We start from the raw sequence: 23,453 nt of genomic DNA on the forward strand, positions 1-23,453 counted from the left end.
TTTCTTAACTGTGAGTGTGCAGCAGTAAAGAATACAATTACTTGGAAGAGTCTGGCAATTCCTCAGATGACTAAACATAGAGTTACATATGATCCAGCATTTCCACTCCTAGATATATTCTTAAGAGAAATAAAAATATATGCCCACACAAATTTCATAGAATTATTCATAATAGCCAAAAGATGAGAAATTCCCAATATACATCAATCAATACATGAATAAACAAAATGTGGTATATCTAAACAAAATAAAGAATATAATTACTAACAAATACAATTTGCTGCCACTCTCTTAATTTTCGCCAAGGTACCAGCGGTTTTACCCACAATTGCTTTTGCTCCATCAGTGAAAATGTCAACATGGTGAAAAAGACAAATAACATATTAGAATTAAATTGTTTTGACCTCTCAGACTCCCTGGAAGAATCTTGGGCTCGGAGCCCCCGGTGTTCATGGACCACACTTAGAATCACTGGTCTACACTATGCCTGAAACTCTTTCTTCTTTTACCATTATCTTTGGTCACTTCACTGGTTTCTTATTGGGCTCAGACCATTTCTCTTTGCATTGTAAATATACTATACGAGTGATATAATCCACATAAATGGTTTCAGCTACCACCTATGAACTAATAATGCTCCCAAATCTACATCTCCAGTGCAGACTTATTTCCTGACCCACAGATCTTTCTTTCTTACTGATATCCTAGATACCTCCAAATTAATACACCCACAATGTAATTCATCTTTTCTCCCAAATTTACTCCTGACTTTCTCATCTAGGGTATTGATACCTCTATTCATCCAGTCACTGGACCTAGAAATTTAGGGATCAACCTGAACTCCTTCCTCTTTCTACTCATAAAATGGTCAGCCCAGGCAACATCAATATGTGATATAATACAATAGGGTGTTGCAGAGCCTAAGTCAAATTGGAGAATGTATGTTCCATGTAAGAGCATTCAGATTCAAATACGGTGTGGGCCAAACAAAATACATTTATTAGTTGCCAGTCTGTGACATCTAGTAACTAAAATACCTGTTTAATCTGTACCTTGCTTTTCATTTTTAGTGCCACTCTCCTAATTTAGATCCTCCATCATCCTGCTTGGACTATTGCAAATAGCCTTATAACTGATCTTTCTGCCTCCATTTTTCACAAATCCTTTCCCCTTTCCATCCCATCCAGATTTATCTTTCGCGAGGCAAACAAAGTAGTCTTTCTAAAATGCATATCTGGTCACATATTTGAAATGCCAGCTTAAAATTCCAAAATAGTTCCTAATCACCTATTTAAAAATCCACATTCCTTAGCACAGTGTAAGTATATAATCTGCACCTCCCAACTTATTACATCAACTTGGTTTTTCTCCACTTTCCTATCCACACACCAAACTCCAGCTACCAAACTCATGAGTGGAGGCCAGACTTCTTAATCATTCTCATGTGTCAGGCACTGTTCTAAATTACATATACCAACTCATTTAATCCTCACAACCATATATGGTAGGTGTCATTTCTAAGTCCATTTTACAGATGAGGAAACTCAGACACAAAGCCACATTGATCATTGGGAGGTCATTGACAGTTTTTCCTGATTCAGGATTCTGTGTCTTTGCAAATGCTATTCCCTCTGACTAAAATTCTTTTTGTTCTCTTTTCTAACAAACTTCCACCATCCTTCAAGACTCAGATCAAATATTCTTGAGCTACCTTCTCTGGCTACCTCCTTCCCCAGGTAGAGAAAGGTAGGTATTGCTTCCCACATTTAGAGCACAAAGTACATATTAAAACTTACCAGAAATAGGCACCTGCCTAAAATTTAGCAAAGCATAACAGTGGCTTACCAGTAGTATGTAGGCCTTGCTGTAAGCAATATGCTGTATCAAGAACTATAAATTCTACTTTTTATGAAAGAGCCAGAGGAAGAAGGTGATGGTGAGTCTGTTCTTGCTCTCCCTTCCTAACCCCACTCACCTCAAATCACCATCACATCCCTTTGGCAGATAGTCCTTTAGAGATGATCCAAGTAAAAGCCATCACTTCCACATGTTGGATAACCCCTATCTGGGGTCTTAAAATCTATGAGGCTTGAACCCACTTCATAATCCCTCAATAAGGTGATGTCTGTTTGGATAATTGGAACTGTCAAAATCAATAAGAAAAGTTTAAAAACAGTCATGACAAGCCACTCTGAAATGAAGAAACGACTGTAAGTCACTGATTACTATGATTTTTACAAAGAAAGCTATATCATCTTTCATAAATTGGGCATTAAGGTATAAAAGCTCCTTATTCTCTAACACATTTAGAGTTTGAACACATGTAATCCGGCATCTTCTGCTAGGCAGGGATTTAATGAACATTTTGTGGGAACATCTGTTTGTTATTTATCTTTGTCTCATTTTACACATCAGCAAATCCCATTTTACCACCAGGACAAAATAAAAATCACCATTTCATTACACAGCGTTCATAATTTTAAACGTCAACTGGGGGGAAGAGAGGCAATTGTCGGCACTGTATTCTACCTGATGTTACAAGGAGAAAGTACAAAGGTGAGGAAGTGCAGAGGGGAAATGATTAAATATATAAATCCCTTTAACACACACCTTGCCAATTGCTACTTGTTTTACTGTTCCAGCAACTGCTGAGAATTAAAAGCCACTCTATCTTTCTAGAAGGACATTCTTATTTTGCCCTCCTAAGTCTATGTCAACCTTTTTCTGTGTGTTTTAAGAGAGAAACAACTATTGGGTTGGCCAGGTATAGATCTTTGAATATTTGGGAAACAAGGGAGAAGGAGGGAGAGAGGGAGGGAGGGAGGGAGGGAGGGAGGGAGGGAGGGAGAGAGAGGGAGAGGGAGAGGGAGGGGGAGAGAGAGAGAGAGAGAGAGAGAGAGCTCCTATATTTTCTTCAATGTTTCTATTCCATTGCATGAAGTCATCAAATAGCATTTCTATATGCTTCCACTAGTCGTTAAGAGAAAGAGCCAGTATCAAGGCCATCAGGAATGACCACCAGTACCATGAGCTAAGGCTAGTGCAAAGAAGGGAAAGAATACTGCCAATTTAGTCCAAGTGACTAAAGCCATTACTGTATAACATACACATCATAGTATCTACTTGTAAATTTTGCATGTTTTAAGTTAGATAGCAATATTGAGTGAAATCTTAATTGTAACAGTAGTTAAAGGTGATTTTTCCCTAAATCCAAATATATTGTTCTATATGCCATGGAGAATACTAAATGAAGGAATAAGAAAGTCACAGTCCTTGCCTTAAAGAACTTGCAATCATTTTCTCCCAACAGTCATTTGTAGTACATATAAATCACTAGTCTTCTATAAGGGGGAACAAGTTTGGCACATACAAACTCACTAAAGAACAGGAGAATATATAACGCCCAATCAAACATTAGATTGGGTAGTACAGACAATAAATACTGCTGTAGTTCAAAGACGGGGAAAATCAATGTAGGCTAGCAAAAGAAGAAGAGGCTTTCTGTGATGTATAGGATTTGAGTCAGGTGAGTTGAATACGATTTACAAAGGTGAAGGGCGAGGACAAACAATCAAATTAACTAATATTATGTGCCTTTATCCTATCCCAACACTAGAGTTCTTTCCCACAAAAGCATTTTGAAAGTCCCTCCCCATAATACCATCAAACAGGTAAAGAAAGAGATAAGGAGACGAACACATCTCCCTTACACCTTCTTTTCTAAGCCACCGAGGAACAGAAACCTCAGGAATCGATGCAGATATTTGATTCAAGTAATTGATGCTAAAATACGGTTGAGGGTTAATCTCACCATGAGACATTATATCTTAAAAGAGGAGTTCATGAATCAATACAGAATCTCTAATTAGTTTAATTATGTGGAAAAAGTATTTTTAAAGCTGGGTAAACCTCTTAGAAACTTTTTCTTCTATTTGTCCATTTTAGACAATGGCGTTCCTTCCCCACCCAGCCTGCTAGAGCTTACAATATGCAGGATCACTGGGGGTAGCAAATGCCTTTCCCTTTATGTGCAAGAACTACTTTACCTCATTGGGCTCCTCATAGTTTTCGAACATAGCAAATTGCTAATACTAGAAACCATCTGAGAAGTTGTTCTAAGTAAATTTCTATTTTCCTCAGCATTAGTTTTGTTCTGTTTTATTTTGTAAGGCAAAAGCACTTATTAAGCTATAGGAACTTATTTAAGGTTGCTTAAAAAATTCTCATGGATGAAACAGTAGTCATTTTTATTTATCTCAGTGATTTTCAGCTAGGCTGGTATAGCACCCACTGAAGATCATATCAGAATCTTCAAGAAGTCTTTTTCAAACTATGTCTCCCTATCTCTAATATTGTATGTTTCCGCATGGTGGCATATCTCTTCTCTACTTGATTTCAGCATCAGCCTATGTTTAATACTTACAAAGTATTACTTACCTTCATTCCTAACCTACCTCTGCATGGCAGATCATCATGCTAACGGAAGCAATGAAGGAAGGAAAGAAAAAGAAGGAAGCAAGAAAGACAATCCTAAGCAAAAAGAACAAAGCTAGAAGCATCACGCTACCTGACGTCAAACTATACTACAAGGCTACAGTAACCAAAACAGCACGGTAGTGGTACCAAAACAGAGATATAGACCAATGGAACAGAACAGAGGCTGCAAAAATAATACCACACATCTACAACCATCTGATCTTTGACAAACTTGACAAAAACAATAAATGGGGAAAGGATTCCCTATTTAATAAATGGTGTTGGGAAAACTGGCTAGCCATATGCAGAAAACTGAAACTGGACCCCTTCCTTACACCTTATACAAAAATTAACTCAGGATGGATTAAAGACTTAAATATAAGACCTAAAACCATAAAAACCCTAGAAAAAAACCTAGGCAATACCACTCATGACATAGGCATGGGCAAAGACTTCATGACTAAAACACCAAAAGCAATGGCAACAAAAGCCAAAATTGACAAATGGGATCTAGTAAAACTAAAGAGCTTTTGTACAACAAAAGAAACTATCATCAGAGTAAACAAGCAACCTACAGAATGGGAGAAAATTTTTCCAATCTATCCATCTGACAAAGGGCTATATCCAGAATCTACAAGGAACTTAAACAAATTTACAGGAAAAAAACCAACCCCATCAAAAAGTGGGTGAAGGATACAAACAGACACTTCTCAAAAGAAGACATTTATGCGGCCAACAAACATATGAAATAAAGCTCAATATCACTGGTCATTAGAGAAAGCCAAATGAAAACCACAATGAGATACCATCTCACACCAGTTAGAATGGTGATCATTAAAAAGTCAGGAAACAACAAATGCTGGAGAGGATGTGGAGAAATAGGAACGCTTTTACACTGCTGGTGGGAGTGTAAATTAGTTCAACCATTGTGGAAGACAGTGTGGTGATTCCTCAAGGATCTAGAACTAGAAATACCATTTGACCCAGCAATCTCATTACTGGGTATATACCCAAAGGATTATAAATCATTCTACTATAAAGACACATGCACACATATGTTAATTGTGGCACCATTCACAATACCAAAGACTTGGAACCAACACAAATGCCCACCAATGATAGACTGGATAAAGAAAATGTGGCACATATACACCATGGAATACTATGCAGTCATAAAAAAGGATGAGTTCATGTCTTTTGCAGGGACATGGATGAAGCTGGAAAGTTAGTTTCCTTCTCAGCAAACTAACACAAGAACAGAAAACCAAACACGACATGTTCTCACTCATAAGTGAGAGTGGAACAATGAGAACACATGGACACAGGGAGGGGAACATCACACATGGGGGCCTGTCAGGGGGTGGGGGGCTAGGGGAGGAATAGCATTAGGAGAAATACCTAATGTAGATGATGGATTGATGGGTGCAGCAAACCACCATGGCATGTGTATACCTATGTAACAAGCCTGCATATTCTGCACATGTATCCCAGAACTTAAAGTATAACAAACAAAAAAAAAGAAGAAAAGTGAGGAGAATTTGTTAAAAGCTAGAGGCACATACAGTACCAGCTTTCTACTTGACTAAGCTTTCAAATCCTGATTGAATGCTCTTCATTCTTAAGGACTAGCTTTCTATTCTCCATACTCTAACTAAGAAGTGTGCTAGGCTGTGTTTGTCATGTCCTAGAAAACCACTTGGTAAATACTTTGTTCCATCTGTAATTGAAAAACACATGACCTGACACTTTTGACACCATCTGGGGGATAGAGTGTGAGGGAATTAGAAAGGTTCTGCAGATCAATTGACTCCTTGGTAGTAAAGAGTGGGAAGAAAGGGCAAAAGCCAATAAGCCATCATCGCAGGGTTGGCAGCACAGGTAATCACAACAGTGGAGGGGAATGGGTCAACTATGGAAATCATGTGGAACTACAGCTTAATAACCAAGAAGAAGCAAATGCAGAAACTAGTGCCAAGCAAGGGAATGAGATACAGAAGAAGGAAAGCAATGAAATAAAAGATAATACCCTTTTCAGGTGGAAAGGCCAAATTCATCTGTAACTCCAAAATCTCAATAAGCTCATCTAAAAGGATGAAATGCCACAAAGCCTATTTGTAACATTCTATTCCATTATCAAAAGGCATCTTGCTAGGATCCAAAAGAAAAAACAAAACACACAACAACACATATACACACATACTTGTGCACCTACATGCATATGCACATATCTGCATGCAAGGATTAAAACAGAAACATGTAGAGACATACACACAGCCACTCCCCGCCCACACAGACACTAACACCAACACATGCATGCCCCCCCCAACACACACACAAACATACGCATGTGTGCTCACTCCAGGATGGGTCTGAGTAAAAAGAAACCATCTCTGACCTAGCTAATTTTCTCCTTCAACTTGTTGTTCTTGGCTTCTTCACTCAGGAATAATCCCAATCAAATGCAAGAAGTGTGTGAGTCACTAAACAGGGCACTTAATTTTGGTTGTCTTATATTACATATTTATACCATGGAGATTCTGGCTACTTTTTAAAAAGTAGTTTTAAAAGGTATAGGTTTGGTTCTGAAGTGGTGTTACTGGTGAGAAAGGGTATAGGAAAACTATGTATAGAGTCACCTCTCATGGGATCTTATTCTAAGTGAGGTGTGTGCCTTTTAAAAATCAGTCACTCTCTATAAATTCAAAGTAATTCTTTTTGAAATCTAAGCTGGCTTTTTTTTTTGCAGAAATTGACACACTGATTCCAAAATTCATGTACAAATACAAGAAACCCAGAAAAACCAAAAAAATCTTAAAGAAGAGCAAAGTTGGAGGACTCTCATTTCCTGAGATCAAAAGAGTGTGGTACTGACATAAGGGCAGGCATATAGACAAAACAGTGTGGTACCAATGTAAGGGCAGGCATATAGACAAAAGGAATAAAATTGAGTGTTCAAAAACAAACACTTATATTTACCTTCAATTAATTTTTGACAAGGGTGTCAAGACCATGCAACAGAGAAAAGTGGTTTTTCAAACAAATGATGCTGGGACATTTGGATATCCAGGTGAATAATATAGTTGGATCCCTGCCTCACATCATATACAACAATGAACTAAAATCGGATCATAGGCCTATATGTAAGAGCTAAACTTTGAAATTCTTAGAAGAAAACATGAGAATGAATCTTCATGACCTTTAAATTAAGCAGTGGTTTATTATATATGATACCAAAACAGAAGCAACAAAAGAAAAAAGATAACTGTGCTTTATCAAAATTAGAAATATTTTCAGACAAATGATATAATCATAAAAGTGAAAAGAAGGTCTACAGAATGGTAGAAAGTATTTTCAAAACCACAATAAGACACCACTTCACACCTATTAGTATAAAATAAAAAGAAAGGCATACAATAATAAGTGTTGACAAGATTGTGGACAAACTGGAATGCTTATTTATTGCTGGTAGGACCGTAAAATTGTGCAGCCACTTTGGAAAACATTTTTGCCACCTCCTCAAAAAGTTAAACATAGAGTTACCACATGACCCAGGTATATACGCCTAGGTATATATATACCGAAGAGTAATGAACACATATGTCCACATGAAAACTTATACATTAATGTTCATAGCAGCATTACTGACAATAGCCGAAAATGGAAATAACCCAAATGATGACTAGATAAACAAAATGTACTATGTCCATACAGTGGAATATTACCCAACCATAAAATGGAGTGAAATACTGATTAGTGATATAATACAGATTAACCTTGAAATCATTATGCTAAGTAAAAGAAGCCAGATGAAAAAGGCCACATATTTCATGATTCCATTCATATAGAATGTCCAGAATAGGCAAATCTATAGACAGAGAGTAGATTAGTAGTTGCCTAGCACTGGGAGTTGGAGGAAGGGAGTATAGGAAATTGGGGGTTAAAGGCTAAGGAGATCTGGGTTTACTTATTTTGGGGGTAACAAAAATGTTCTAAAATTAGATTTTTGGTGAGGGTTGCACAACCCTGTGAATATACTAAAGATCACTAAATTATATACTTAAAATGAGTAAACTGTATGATATGTAAGCCATACATCAATAAAGCTGTTAATAAAAACAGTCACTCAGGGAGCACATGATGATTGTTTTCCAGCATTTGAAGGGCTACCAGTTGCTTGGCATAGCAGCAAGGGGAAGTAGAATCAGGGTCACCACACTACATAACTCCTCAATTTATTTTGTAGGTTGTGTGGATGGTACTATGTCTAAGAGTAGGAGCTGAATAGAGGCTGAAAAAAGAGAGATTTTGGCTTATTTATGCAAACATTCAATAACTTGAGATATTCAAAAATCAGATTTCCTACCATATAGTAGAGAATGTTAAATTATTGGGAGTATCTAAGCATAAACTGGATTGACCACTTGAGGATGGAGTAGATATAGGTAATAGATTATGTATGAAAGGGAGTGAGGGAAAATGACTTGATAACCTTTAAGGTTTCTTACAACCATAAAATTCTTTTAAAATGCTTATATTACAAAATCCTTCTGAACTTTTATCTGTAAACCTCCCTTTTCTCTTTCTTAATAATTTTCTCATTAGCTAGAAATAAATACTTACATATTCCCACTAGAGTCATAAGTCCCAATAGTGACTTCCTTATGAAATAATAAAACTTGATGCTGTGGTTTAAGCCATTTCTAATATTTATATGCTGTTTCTGGCTCAATCATTTAGCAAAGGGCACATCTACTGGATTGCTCTTTCCTTAGTCTGCAGCTTTAAGGGTAGCATTTCGTAAATGTTAGTAAGAACAACGTCCTACATTGTACTGATAATAGTTAATGAATACAAATCATTCCGTACTCTTTTATCTCCTTCCTCCCTCTTCTGTCCTTTCCCCAGATATGGAATAGGCAGGCTGTTGATTTTTACAAGTTGCTTCCAAAGCTCCTGAATGAACTATTTGTCTGAGTGTTTTAAATATTTTGGCTTAAGTCCATGAATGCCATAAGAAACTGGCACTCCATTTTGCAATGCTTTTCTCTCTGTCAATAACTTTAACTTGGGATCATAAAGGGAAAGCATTTGGCAGGTGGTCCATTATGATCTAGATTTAAAACCTCATGGGGAGTCGTCTACTCCATTTTACACTTTACTGGGAATGATTCGATACTGAAAAGAGAGAAGTACAGATACTATGAGAAAAGCTGTTTATCCATCACCTGTTTCACAACAGCAAGGGGCAGTTTACTATCCTGAGAGGGGCAGCTTATCAATAGTGCCCTGAGGATCAGAAATGGCTAAACACCTTCAAATACTTCCCTCACTGGATTGGTCAAGTACAAGCAACACAATACAGTAGGTGCCAGCTAAGTAGAGCTGGCTGACTTATCCTGGCTCACTGACATGTCAAAAATCTCCAATGGAAAACATCTGCAATGAAATTGTACTCATTGTCCAGCTAGTACACCAGAGCCTTAGTATAAATCCCAACCTCAGTGTTCATGCCTTGGAACTGTGTTCTAATGTTCTAACCTATGTTACTAACCCTTCTGTTACTTCCAGTAATAAATCCACGTGGAGATGGTCCAAGAAGGACATTGCCTTAGATCATATTCCATGTTAGAGTGAGGTTCTTCTCTACAGCTTGTGCTTCATCTGGCCTTAATATGAGGCCAGCCAAAGAAATGTTCTGGAGAGTTTGCTTCAGGGTGGGGTTTCCTTTTATTTTAACTAGCTGTTAATATTTGACAAAACAATTATGTCCTTCTCACTTCAATTCCTTCAAACCATTTCTTCTCAGACCATTTCTTTCCCTTCTTGTTAAATGCCTCACAAAGCCCATGGGTAGGGCACTCAGGGAACACTAGTTGAGATGGGGAGAAATACTACTGGAATTCCAGGCTCATCCCTCCAGTGGTCATATTTCTGCCTGTGCTTATTCCTTTTTCCGTGAGACTATGCTCTTTATTGCTCACTCCACTCAAAAGAGCCGTGAGTGCCAATATTCACGAACTACTCAAGCTGTCTTTATCATATTTACTTTGTGTCCTACCTTCATAAACCACTCTCCCTAGATTCCTTAAGCATTTCAATTGCTCTTTTCCATTTCAAGCATCTCAGTTCCAGAGAATGGAAACTTGGGCATAGTCTTACTACCAATTAAAAAGGGATTCTCACTACTATGCTCTAAGTTATTTGTCCATGTCAGTTACTCAAAACCATACTGGCTTTTAAAATGATGTATCACATTGCACACTCTTAATATAGTTTACTATCCCCTGTCACTTGTAGATGTATAAAAGCATGAATCAAAATTACTTTTGATGATTTTATATTTATTTGTTTGATATTTATAACCAAGACGAAATGTAAAATGCCACCCATAAAACCTTTCCAGAATAGTCTGACATACTTGCAGCTTATTGCCATTTTTATTAAATATGGATTGTCACAATTATTTTACGTCCCTCATATTCCTTACCACAAATTGAGGTGAATGCAGATTGTACAACTTCCAATGAATAAGCTGGGCAAATTTCCATGACTCAGCAGAGTGTGTAAGGCTTGTGGTTCTTTGCAATTCCTGTTCCACCTCCAAATCCACGGGCAAGGTTTGGGAAAATGCCAACCATGTTTGGCAGCAAGAGTCAGCAGTCTCTTAGACTGCTGGGCAAGCGAGTGGCAATAAGTAGAGTGTATAAAGAATCTAAAGAAGGCTTTCTTTACAACCCCTTAGTCAGAAGCTCTCTTAAAACACATCCCAATTCCTGTTCAACAGACAGCTAGCACAGGAAGTGTTTTCTTTACATTCTCCCATTTTATGCAGATCTGGGATTTTTATGAGGGAACATCCTAGTACTGATAATCTCTCTTCTCTCTTCCCTTCTCCCTTTCTCTCCCTCCCTCCCTCCCTCCCATCTTATCTCTTCAACACCCATACCCACAGAGAAATAGAGTAAGAGAATAGGTAACCATTCACAATTATGTGTATAAGTAAAAAGCAACAGGAATGCAGGCTTTCTAAGAGCAGTGTTTCTGGAGACAGAGCTCTAGACAAGATAGTGGTATATATAGTCTCGGCTAAGAAGAACAACTTCTTTATCATTTATTGAGAGTACTAACAAGGATTAAATACAATAATTTATGTAAATATCTTAGCATAGTCCTATAGCATACCTTTAAAACATATTTCCCTTCTTCTCTACTCTGGTTTAAATTAGGAAGGATCCTGATCAGAGTGAACTTTTTTTACTGAAAGCAGAAATGACTGGTTTCCTAAACAAAGTAAAAATGTCACTGAAAATTGTAGATGTAGTCTGGGGGAAGGGAGAGGCAAGAGGTTAAAATTTTCCTTTAGATCCAAATGGGTTTTCTCTTTACACATTTCTCAAAACTGTAGCTGCGATACTGTCTCTTTAGTCCTCAAAACAAAAGAACCTATTTGCAGAGTGCTCCAGGGTGGCCCTGAGAGGCACTTTGAAACACCCGTTTTGAACTCCTCTAGGCAGTTCAGTGAGGTTGGATACAACAATGAATTCTGGGAGTGAGTTTGAATGGTACAAAAAAGCAGGGGAGGATGCCTGCTGTCCATTAAAAACAGAAAACAGAGCCAAAGAAAGTGAAGAATGGAAAGAGAAAGAAGGGAATTTCAGGATGTGCTAAAAATTTTAGCAATTGAAAAGTATACAAAGAACTGGGATCTAGGCAACAGAGGTCCGGGCAACAGAGGTCCAGCAGGCATAGTTACTTACTATACAGTTTCCATAGATAACAATAGTCAAGGACATTAATCTATCCATGTATTTTTTTTCCCAGTACTTTAGATTCTGACACTGGGTTCTTTTTAAAGCCACCAAGTACAACTAATATACTTGATGAACTCCACACAACAACAAAACATAAAAGGACCTACATTTATATCTCTTTATGTACAGACTACATTCCATTTCTGATCAAATTCTTCCAAAGTGTTAATGCTATTTTAAATAACAAAATAGTCCTGAAAGGAATATACTACTGGTTCAAAAAAGATTTATTCGAGGAAGAAATGGAAGCTGAAAAGTTGTGAGTCATGAGTGGCTAAGGGGTTGAGCAATCCAAAAGAAAATAGTGAAAGGGACTATGAGAGCTAACATGTATAAAAGTGTCTATGACATAAACATTGAAGGTAGGAGCTCTTCTGATTAACTCAACTTTCTTATCCCTAGCTCAGAAATCAAGACTTAACAGCCACCCCTCAACAGCAAGCCAATATGGAAAAACAGTACTGATGAGAAATGCAGAGTGCAGCTCGCATTTAAATTTAGTTGAGATCATAATTTGTCAAATCCCTTCTGAGGATAACTCACTTTAGGCCGTTTTTAAAATTTAAATTATCCATAAAAAGAAATGCTTGTCCTATATGTAAAAGGAAACAACATTCCAGTTTGATTTCCTGTTGATACAATTATCACTGTGGCCAACTAGACCTGTAAGAGAATTACTCCTTCTGGATAGCCAAACCTTCTTGAGCTGCACTGACGGTACTATATCCAGTAGCCACATGTGATTAGTTAAAATTTAATTAAACTTAATAAAACAAAAAAATTCAGTTCCTCAGTTGAAGTAGCCACATTTCAATGCTCAATAGCCACATGTGGCTAGTGGACACTGTGTTAGATAGTAAAGATACAGAATACTTCATCATCTTACACAGTTCTATCAGGCAGCACTGGGTTAGATACCAGGAAGCTAAGACTTTCAGTGTTCGAACAAAATATTCAAACCATTTTCAGGATAGTTTTTCCACAATGTAATTAATATGAATATCCATAGAGAATACAGATCAGAATTTAGCATTTTTGCCTTTGAACAGTGGTTCTCAAAAGTCATTCATACAGAAGAATTATCTGGGGAGTTTGCTAAATGCAGATCACTCAGAGTGATTCAGTAGGTCTGGGATGGGGATTCAGAAATCTACATTTTACACATGTCTTAGGTAACGCTGTCACAGGTAATTCCTAAACCACATTTTGAGAAACACTGTGATTATGCATCAAAAATTCCAATTATCACTTTACATATACCGATTTCTTTTCTTGAATGGTATTAAATATGTGTACATAGGCAAGCCCTTATCGCTATACAAAAGTGCAAAATGTTCCACAAAGGCAAAAGACAGCTTTCAAAGTATAGTAGATCTGAGCGAGGATGAGTATAGAAAAAAAAATTAAGAAGGTACTTGCACTAGAAAAAAAAAAACTTTTGAACAGAATATTCCAGAATACCTATGCAAAGCAGAAGCAATCTAGCCATTCAGCTTCAGAAACTCAGGCTTCGGAACAGCTCGGAACGTTTAGCTAGCAGAAGAGGAGAAAAACCTCTGGTGGTGCAGCTGCTGAAGGTCTGAACACTGCATGTGAGTGCTAACTGTGTGCAAGACACCAGGCTATGTGTTAAGAGACAAGTAAAATATGGTCATGACTTCAAGAACTCAATCTATTGGGGGAAGACAGACCAAAAATAAATATTAAACACGGTAGCAGGTACAATTTGAGTAGAACCTTAAATATTGAGCAGCTCTACGATTGCTGGAGATAAGGAAGGATGGCAATTGAAATGTAGAGAACAGTATGGAAAGGCACAGGAGCTTGAAAATTTGGGGTGTACCTATGACCCAGAAGTGGTCTAGAGTGGCAGGTAAATAAGATATAGAGAGCGTTGTGTAGTGGGAGATAAGAGTGTAAGGGAATTCTGAGTGCCTGGGACAAGGCTATGGATGGCCCTGAATGTCTATTTGGAAAAAAATAAAAAGCAAAATCCTTTAGAGGATTTTTAAGGAGAGGAGTGATAGGATAAGATCTGCATTTAGGAAGAACATTCTAACAGTTAGGCATAAGATGGAGTCGGGAGAGAGTAGACACAGAGAAGATGTGCGATGTTTGGCCATTTGGCTGCATGGAATAAAAATTACACTTTGGCTGTCAATGTTTCTTGTTGCAAAAAGCTGAGAATGGAGAGAGAAGCAACAGATTATGAAAGAGATCTTAAAAGCAAAGCTGAAAATCTGAAGAAAGAACATGAGTAGTAGCAATGTTTAGAAATTCCTGGGGATGCAATGTTCCCCTTGACTTTGTCAGTAAAGACTACCAATGATGGGGGGTTGGAAAGAAAGTAAAAATTTTTAATAGTCTGGTCAGCAGACAGCTCTACACTGTCTAGGTCTTTTGAAGTCATGAACAATGGGATATCTGCTCCGGGTAGCACACAGGTGGGCAAACAGTTTCTTTAATAAAGAGCCCCTAAAGACATACAGCATATTCCACAGTGGTTAAGAGCATTGGCTCTGAAGACAAACTTGCCATCCAATATTGATTCTTGCTACTTAGTAATTGTGTGACATGGTAGGCCGGATACTTAAACTCTGTATCTGTTTTTCTAACCTGAAAATGGAAGTACTACTGTCTACCTTATGGCATTGTTGTGAGTGTTGATGAGTTCATACATATAAGGTATTTATAACATGATCTGGCACAGAGCAAGCTTTCAATATATGTTAGTTTTTTGTTTTGTTTTGTTTGTTTGTTTTTCTGAGACGGAGTTTCGCTCTTGTTGCCCAGGATGGAGTGCAATGGCATGGTCTCAGCTCACTGCAACCTCTGCCTCCCGAGTTCAAGCGATTCTCCTGCTGCAGGCTCCCAAGTAGCTGGGATTACAGGAACCCACCAACATGCCCGGCTAATTTTTCTATTTTTAGTAGAGACAGGGTTTTGCCACGTTGGCCACGCTCCTCTAAAACTGCCCTTCGTTCCTCTAAAAACTGCCCTTCATTCCTCTAAAACTGCCCTTCATTCCTTCATTCTAAAAACTGCCCTTCATTCCTCTAAAACACGCTCATAGGTGTACCAAAGAGGAAAATCCATCAGACGACTCAACTTCAGCTCCCTGAACAACCAGAACCTACAAATCTCCCTCTTGAATTTTTCTTGGCCTCAAACAAGACAGGGAAAAAGTAACTATTTTGTAGATGAAAGACTTTTTCTTTAGCCAATAAGAAAATGTCAATTCCTTTAAAAGCCCCAATAAATTCTTTTTCATTTATATTCAGAGTGCCTATTCCTAGAAAAAGGAACAGAGTGAGGGATGTTAGCCAGAGCTTCCAACTACACAGGACATTTGCCACCTGAAACCAAGTTTAATATGGAACTTCCAATTTCATGTCTAGTTTGCCCAGTTCTCCTTCCTCTAATCCTGATCTGTTCCCCGAAGTTCCCACCTGTATTTTTTAAGTGTCAAATTCATTTAAGTTTAAAGAATGATAAAAGGGCTTTATATCATCCTCCTTTCTTTTTTGCCAGAAGGAAATAATACGAGGACAGATTTACTTTAAGATATGTTAAAATATAAAGATATCATCTTAGATAAGGGTAAATTCCAATTACATGGTATCTGAGATAATATATTCATTACCATCTTAAAGTCTCATAAACAGATTATAACAATACTTGCTCTATCTCTGGCCCATTTTCTTATCAACATTCTCAAATGTTCATTGTCAAATGCTGAAGAAGAGTTGTCTATGGCGTGAACATCGAGTCATTAATCTAGTACACGGGACAGTCTCTAATAAATTCAGATATAAAAATGGCCCCTTCAAGAATGTTTACTGAAGGGGTCTTAAAGAAAGTTTTACCAGAGAGCTTGTATGAGCTATTCAAGTAGTTGGGTTCATTTGCTGAATTGATAATGTGGCTTTAAATAGTATTCCTTTCTTCAGTGGGACAAAAAGCATTTTTTCCCTTAAAACTAATTAATTTAAAATTGAGAAACCATTTGGAAATTTTAAAAGATAAGAATGCTGATCTATGAGAAAGAGAGAGAGAGAAAGAGAGACACAGAGACAGAGACAGACAGACAGAAAGAAAAGTGTGAACCTGAATTAGCTGTATATTTTTTCTGCTGATCTGGACAAAATACTGAAATTTCAAAAACATATAGCACTTCACATTCATAGCCAGTATATCTTAAAATACACATACTTTCATGGAAACAATCTTATAAGTTCATCCAGTACAACAATAAAAACAAACTAGCTCTTTTAGAAGAGAAAATACTCCATACTAACCTTTTGGAATAGACAACATTTTGCTTCCCCAAAATTTCACAAAGCTCTACTTTCATTCAGATTGTTGTACACATTAATCAAAACACTAGTGTTTCTTATACATCTGTAAAATTAATCTTGAAATCACACACATATTCAAATAAATGCTGGATTAAAAATAGTTTTGAAAACATCTCTAGCGTCCTATCCAAGAATACATTTTTTAGTAAATGACCAAATTTATCCTCCTTCTCTAGTAGCATAAGTCACATTTACCTGGCACCCATCAACTGAGAGGCAGCCTGATATCAGGGAGGAAAAAGCACAGATTTTTTAATCAGGTAATGTAACCTGTAAGTTTAGGCTGCACTTAGATGGAGACCTCAGGCCAGTTACTCATCCTGAGTCTCAGTTTTCTTACCTATAAAATGGAGATCATATCACTGACCTCACACTTACTGAGAATGAACTAAGAAAGTATATATTACTAAGACCTCACACTTACTAAGAATGAACTAAGAAAGTATATATTAAATCACTGTCTAATGTTTTATACCACATCCACTATGATTCAGTAACCAACAACTACACTAATATTGTAATTTTTAATAGAGTAAAACCATTAAGGAATTAAACATGTATTCGCTATTAGCATACAAATAAAATACAGTCATAAAAGCCACCTAGTTAGATTTGAAATTATTTATTAGGTCACTGTGGAATTGAGAGCTGGCAAAGAGATAATGTCGTTTTTAAAATGTAAACATTTTTATTAGCAGAGAGTTCTTCCCAGATACAGTAATTCCAGTAGCATAACAAAGTCCAGCATTTTTCATTGCCAGAAACTTAAACCAGTAACACTGGTCCATGAGAAATCTCTATTTATTGAACAAAGCAATACTTTCCATATAAATCTATTTAATTTTATAGTGGAGAAAATAAGACAATCTCTGGTTTTAACCGTAAGAAAAAAGCCTCAACAACTTCTCACATTAAAATGTACACAGAAGGCTCTTCTAGAGTCAAGCATGCATTGGAGTATAGAGAAAACATCCAACAAGCACAACTTTCCAACACTTAGCAGAACAAACCAACCAATACTCAAAGAAGAAACTGAAGCTATAAATTCAAATAAATGGGCTGCAGGGAGACTACACAAACCTGCTGTTGCTTTAATTGCAGACAATTCAATTCAGCAGCTGTTGGTCCAGGCACTAAGGTTCACTGTATGCTCTTCAACGTAACCTTGAAATATTGTCACTCACTCACTTCTCCACATCATCTGCATGCTGTCCAATTAATGAGGAGCGAAATCAACTGTCAAACCACGCATCAAAATAGAACATGATCTTTTAGCTGTTAAGCGTAGGAGCACAATATTTTAAGAATAATAAAGCAACAATGGAGATGAAAGTCCTTGGCAACAAATGATATTCAAACTTATCAAAACAACGTGGTTGTAGGAACTAAGCTTCTGTTCTGTGCAGCAAGAAAGTGAAACTTTCTCCGGGTTTTTCATTTGCAAGGGACCTTTCTATCTAACTGCTGTACAAGAAGCCTTTCAAAAAACATTCGCCCATACCTGATCAGAATCTTCTTCATTATTATGGACGATTATGTTTCTGAAAGCTTAAGAGAATACTTAAGAAACACTTTTGATCCAAGGATATTTTACAATACAGATGGTTTGGGGCTCGTATTTGTAGCTTTGCTGTTTCCAGCACTTTTTTTTTCTATCAGGAGAATAAACAAACAACAATAATACGTAATGTGCATCAACCTGAGTTCAGTAATGAAAAATAACTAAATTTACCAAACAGATGTGTCCTGGAATGCTTCCTGTTTGAAGTTTCCCTACTGTTAAGTATATCCCAAATCTATACAACCAATTAACAAATACAGGAGTTAATAAACTCAAGAGAAACATAACACACTAAGTGTTTAAAAATTGCTTTTTGCTTCCAAAGCACTGTCTTCTGTGCAAACACTCTAAGCTATATCACATACTACCAGTTGCAGACATAAGACTTGAGAAATTCAATACAAGAATACAGCAGAGAAGGGTGCACAATTAAGGGATCGGGACTACCAGTTTAACAGAAAACGCAGATTTTATACAGCAATCTGCTACAAACATTATAGCTGGGGGCAGGCATGTTTTATGCAGCTATTTTGTTTAGCTCATTAGAACCCTATTTGTCCTTCAGTACAGTTGAACTGAAGGAAAAATAAAAGAAAGAAATGCACTTTGAAACAAAGGGGAAATTCAGATAAAACAAAACATACTATACCTGTATATTGTACCAGGAACATTGTGACACTCTTCAGGAAACTGTTTCACGTTGTATCCTATCGTGAGTTATTCTCTCCTTACCCTCTTCTCTCCACAAGAAGAAAAGCCAAAGCACCCCAAACCCCCACTACACCCTATCCCTAACCCACCCACCCCATTGAGGAAAAAGAAAAATAGCTATAATTCAGCTTAGATACGACGCTTCTGTTTAGCTCAGCTCCAGCCAAGCAACTGAGCTTCGGCAACGGAGCATAGGGAGGAGGATTCTGATGCCAGTAGCACTTCCATCCACTTCACTTACACAAAAGCAGGCAGTGGAAAATCCAGGAGCCTTGAAGACAAGGGCTGGAACTGGCTTTTATGAATTGCTATTACTGCATGTGTCACCATCCATCTCCAATGACGGACACTTATAGGCTGAATTGGGAGTGGAGGGGGTGGGGTGGAGGAGGTTGGAGAGCAGGTGGAGAAGCAATTAGCAGTATGTTCATTGGAGAATTCGTTCGGGATTTCATACATCAGTGCCTAAAGAAACAGCATGCAGTTGACAAATCAGAACTTTATGATTTGCATGCCTTGGAAGAAATCTTAGCTCACAGCTCCAAACAAAATAATGTTTGCCCACTCTTATAGGGCACAGAAAGTCACCCCTTTGCTTTTTCTTTCCTCTGGCTACCCTTATTCTTGAGAAATCAACATTCAGAATGAATATTTGCTAATTTTCCCTAAAGAATTGTATTTTTAAAAGGCTGGAAGCAAAGGAAGTAAAAAGAAATTAAATTCTATTGAACATGACATCTCTTAACACAAAGGCAAGAAGCTAATTATTTTAAGGCAATTCTTCATCCCTAGTCCCATTCCCCAAGTGCAGCTTTCACACCTATAATCAGTGGATCACACAACTTTTGTCCACATATTTAACACTGAAAAACAAATCTATGTCTACTTAAAAATAGTTCAGTTAAAATGAAGGTGAAAAGCCAAGAGCTATGTGCAGGACCCACTTCATAGGTGACTTAAGAAAGCACTTTACATGTAAGTGCCTCAGTTTTACTCATCCGCTAAACTAAAGCTCATTTTTAGACTGATTTTAAAATTAATCACAAGTAGGAACAAAAAGGAGATAGTGTCTTTGGGAGGAAACATGATACAACCGAAGGAGCACTGGGGCTGGGTATCAGGAAACCTGGGTTCAGCTTCCAGTTCTACAACTTTCTAACTATGTGACTCTGGACAAGCCACTTAACTTCTCTGAGCCTAAGTTCCCTTTATTTGTTAACTGGAGATAATAGTACCTATCCTGACTGTCTCACAGGATTGCTGTGAAGAGCTAATGAGATAATAGGTATGAAAACCCTTTTGTAAATTGTAAAGGGCTATACAATTGTATGGGATTATTACTACCATGCCCTAAACAAATCTTGCCTTAATGATTGAAGTGAGGTACCTCTATCACATAAGGCAAATAAAAAGAAAGAACCAGTATAATTTCATGAAACACCGTTCAATTCTTACAATTTTTAAATTAGACGGAATCGCTGTTTGCTCTTAAAATTCTACAGCAGGGAACTTTTTTGAGAAAATTTTAAAATAATACATCAAAAGTTTATTAAAGAGACTGGAGCCCTCTAAATTCTCTCTTTCCTTTCTGGAAAGTCAGCCCATTTTTCTTCATATGGTCTAGCATTACGTCCCATCTAGAATGCAAACTACTAGATAATGAGCATCTCCTTTTGTTCAAGCTTTCTATTTGCCTGTTACATCCTCATTGCCCAGTGTGTTGGGGTAGGATTCAAGGTGATTAACTAAATCTAAATCCATAAGGTAAAAATCCAAAGTCATGCTTTATGAGGCTCCAAGCTGCCTTGATACTATATATACAGTGACCAGCTGGCTTCAGCTGGGACACAATTTTAGCACATGAAGTCCTGGGGTGGCCACACCTGGGGCACTAAATGATCCAGGCAATGTTTGGGGATCTTTGGTTCAGCCAAATCCCACATGTCCTGATTTCCATCTGTATGGTGGTTCCCAAGTGTGTGTTTGTCCACATGAACCAAATCTGAAGCAGCCAAAAGAAAGGTGGGGGATACAGCAGGGATATCAGATGTCAGCTCCTCTTGGCCCCATCCAGTGCTATCTGTGCCCTCAAACAAGTGCCCATCCTACTTCTTGTAAGAAGAAAGAAAACTTTTTCTAATTGCCCCTTTGAACGTCATTGCTACTACTGAAGATGCCAGTAAAATATATATCCAAAATCTATGTTAAACCAATTGGGAAAAGGATAATATTAATCACATAACAGGTAATTGGTAGTTAAGAGCAAGTGAGCTGCTGAAAGGGGGAAGGGGAGAAAAAGACAAGAGAGGAGGAGGGAAAAAGAGGGGAGGGGTAGAGAAAAGAGAAAATGAATCTAAAGTGAAAGCTTTCTAATTAGAAACATACTTGCTGAAATCATCCAAAGTCTCACCTACTATAATAAAAAGTGCTTGTCTTTTGAGGTATTGGGAGTGGCCCCCTAACCATCGAAGCTGCAATCCTAGCCTTCCAACTGCTTAGGGAAACAGTCAAGAGCCTGAAAAGGTACTGACAGCCCTAGCACCAGATCTCACTTTCTTCTGCCATTCGGAAAGTGAGGCAGGTGGGACACAATTCTCCAGAGGCCTCATCCCTGCTACCGTCCACCACAGCCTCACTGGCAGCATGGCTGCCCACTAAGGAAGGTGTCAGTCCAATTTCAGGTTCAGCAAAGGAGGCTTGCCTGAGACTTTAAAAACCACATTGGTAAGAAAGGAACAAAGGCTGTATTTCAGAATCGGACTGTTCTGCCTTTGGGCATTGCAACTAAACTCCACAAATTTAAGCTTGAAATTCATATTCCCCAAGTTCCTCAGAAGAGCCATTCAAAGTAAAGGGAAAGGACAGGAAAGATGATTTTTTTTTGTTAGCTTCTTTCTCACAGTCAAAAAATGAGGAACATGACTGACAGAGTGTCCCAAAAGGCAATGAGGTGGGAGGCAGTAGTTTCAACCCAGATTAGCAAGAAGGGCAATGAAAGCATCCTTATAAAAACAAACACGCACACCAAAAACCATTGCACTGTTTCCATTATCCTGATTTCAAGTTCCAGAATGTAAGCACTAATGGTTCCCTAAAGCACCCAAGCTCCTCCTCGGCAGCCGTCACCAAGCCTGACTGATTTTTTTCAAATGAATTTCCATCACTAGCCACCCCAGATACTGAGTATTTTTGTCAAAAACAAAAGTCCACGTGAACTCCCATTCACAATTGCTTCAAAGAGAATAAAATACCTAGGAATCCAACTTACAAGGGATGTGAAGGACCTCTTCAAGGAGAACTACAAACCACTGCTCAAGGAAATAAAAGAGGATACAAACAAATGGAAGAACATTCCATGCTCATGGGTAGGAAGAATCAATATCATGAAAATGGCCATCCTTCCCAAGGTAATTTACAGATTCAATGCCATCCCCATCAAGTTACCAATGACTTTCTTCACAGAATTGGAAAAAACTACTTTAAAGTTCATATGGAACCAAAAAAGAGCCCGCATCGCCAAGTCAATCCTAAGCCAAAAGAACAAAGCTGGAGGCATCACGCTACCTGACTTCAAACTATACTACAAGGCTACAGTAACCAAAACAGCATGGTACTGGTACCAAAACAGAGATATAGATCAATGGAACAGAACAGATCCCTCAGAAATAACGCCACATATCTACAACTATCTGATCTTTGACAAACCTGACAAAAACAAGAAATGGGGAAAGGATTCCCTATTTAATAAATGGTGCTGGGAAAACTGGCTAGCCATATGTAGAAAGCTGAAACTGGATCCCTTCCTTACACCTTATACAAAAATTAATTCAAGATGGATTAAAGACTTAAATGTTAGACCTAAAACCATAAAAACCCTAGAAGAAAACCTAGGCAATACCATTCAGGACATAGGCATGGGCAAGGACTTCATGTCTAAAACTCCAAAAGCAATGGCAACAAAAGCCAAAATTGACAAATGGGATCTAATTCAACTCAAGAGCTTCTGCACAGCAAAGGAAACTACCATCAGAGTGAACAGGCAACCTACAAAATGGGAGAAAATTTTCGCAACCTACTCATCTGACAAAGGGCTAATATCCAGAATCTACAATGAACTCCAACAAATTTACAAGAAAAAAACAAACAACCCCATCAAAAAGTGGGCAAAGGACATGAACAGACACTTCTCAAAAGAAGACATTTATGCAGCCAAAAAACACATGAAAAAATGCTCACCATCACTGGCCATCAGAGAAATGCAAATCAAAACCACAATGAGATACCATCTCACACCAGTTAGAATGGCAATCATTAAAAAGTCAGGAAACAACAGGTGCTGGAGAGGATGTGGAGAAATAGGAACACTTTTACACTGTTGGTGGGACTGTAAACTAGTTCAACCCTTGTGGAAGTCAGTGTGGCAATTCCTCAGGGATCTAGAACTAGAAATTCCATTTGACCCAGCCATCCCATTACTGGGTATATACCCAAAGGACTATAAATCATGCTGCTATAAAGACACATGCACACGTATGT

The 23,453-nt window shown here is 37.8% G+C and overlaps 1 protein-coding gene across 8 annotated transcripts in view; it reads right to left on the minus strand.

Annotated features, from left to right (window-relative positions):
• Positions 1–23,453, minus strand: part of ENOX2 (ecto-NOX disulfide-thiol exchanger 2) — a 279,886-nt gene that overhangs the window by 243,172 nt on the left and 13,261 nt on the right. The window contains exons 1-2 of one of the 8 annotated variants that reach the window (XM_054545061.2): positions 18,856–18,952; positions 17,726–17,853 (exon numbers count right to left, since the gene is read on the minus strand). The exons of 3 other annotated variants lie outside the window; for them this stretch is intronic. Coding sequence is in view for 3 of the 5 variants with exons in the window: in XM_054545059.2 (XP_054401034.1) it covers positions 18,856–18,877 (22 nt within the window). In the remaining 2 variants the exon portion in view is untranslated. Of the gene's footprint in view, positions 1–17,725; positions 17,854–18,855; positions 18,985–23,453 lie in introns of those variants that run through there. 4 more of the 8 variants (XM_054545060.2, XM_054545059.2, XM_054545058.2 and 1 more) reach the window with 4 other exon arrangements.

This window comes from Pongo abelii, chromosome X (genome assembly GCF_028885655.2).
Source record: "Pongo abelii isolate AG06213 chromosome X, NHGRI_mPonAbe1-v2.0_pri, whole genome shotgun sequence".
NCBI lineage: Eukaryota > Metazoa > Chordata > Mammalia > Primates > Hominidae > Pongo > Pongo abelii.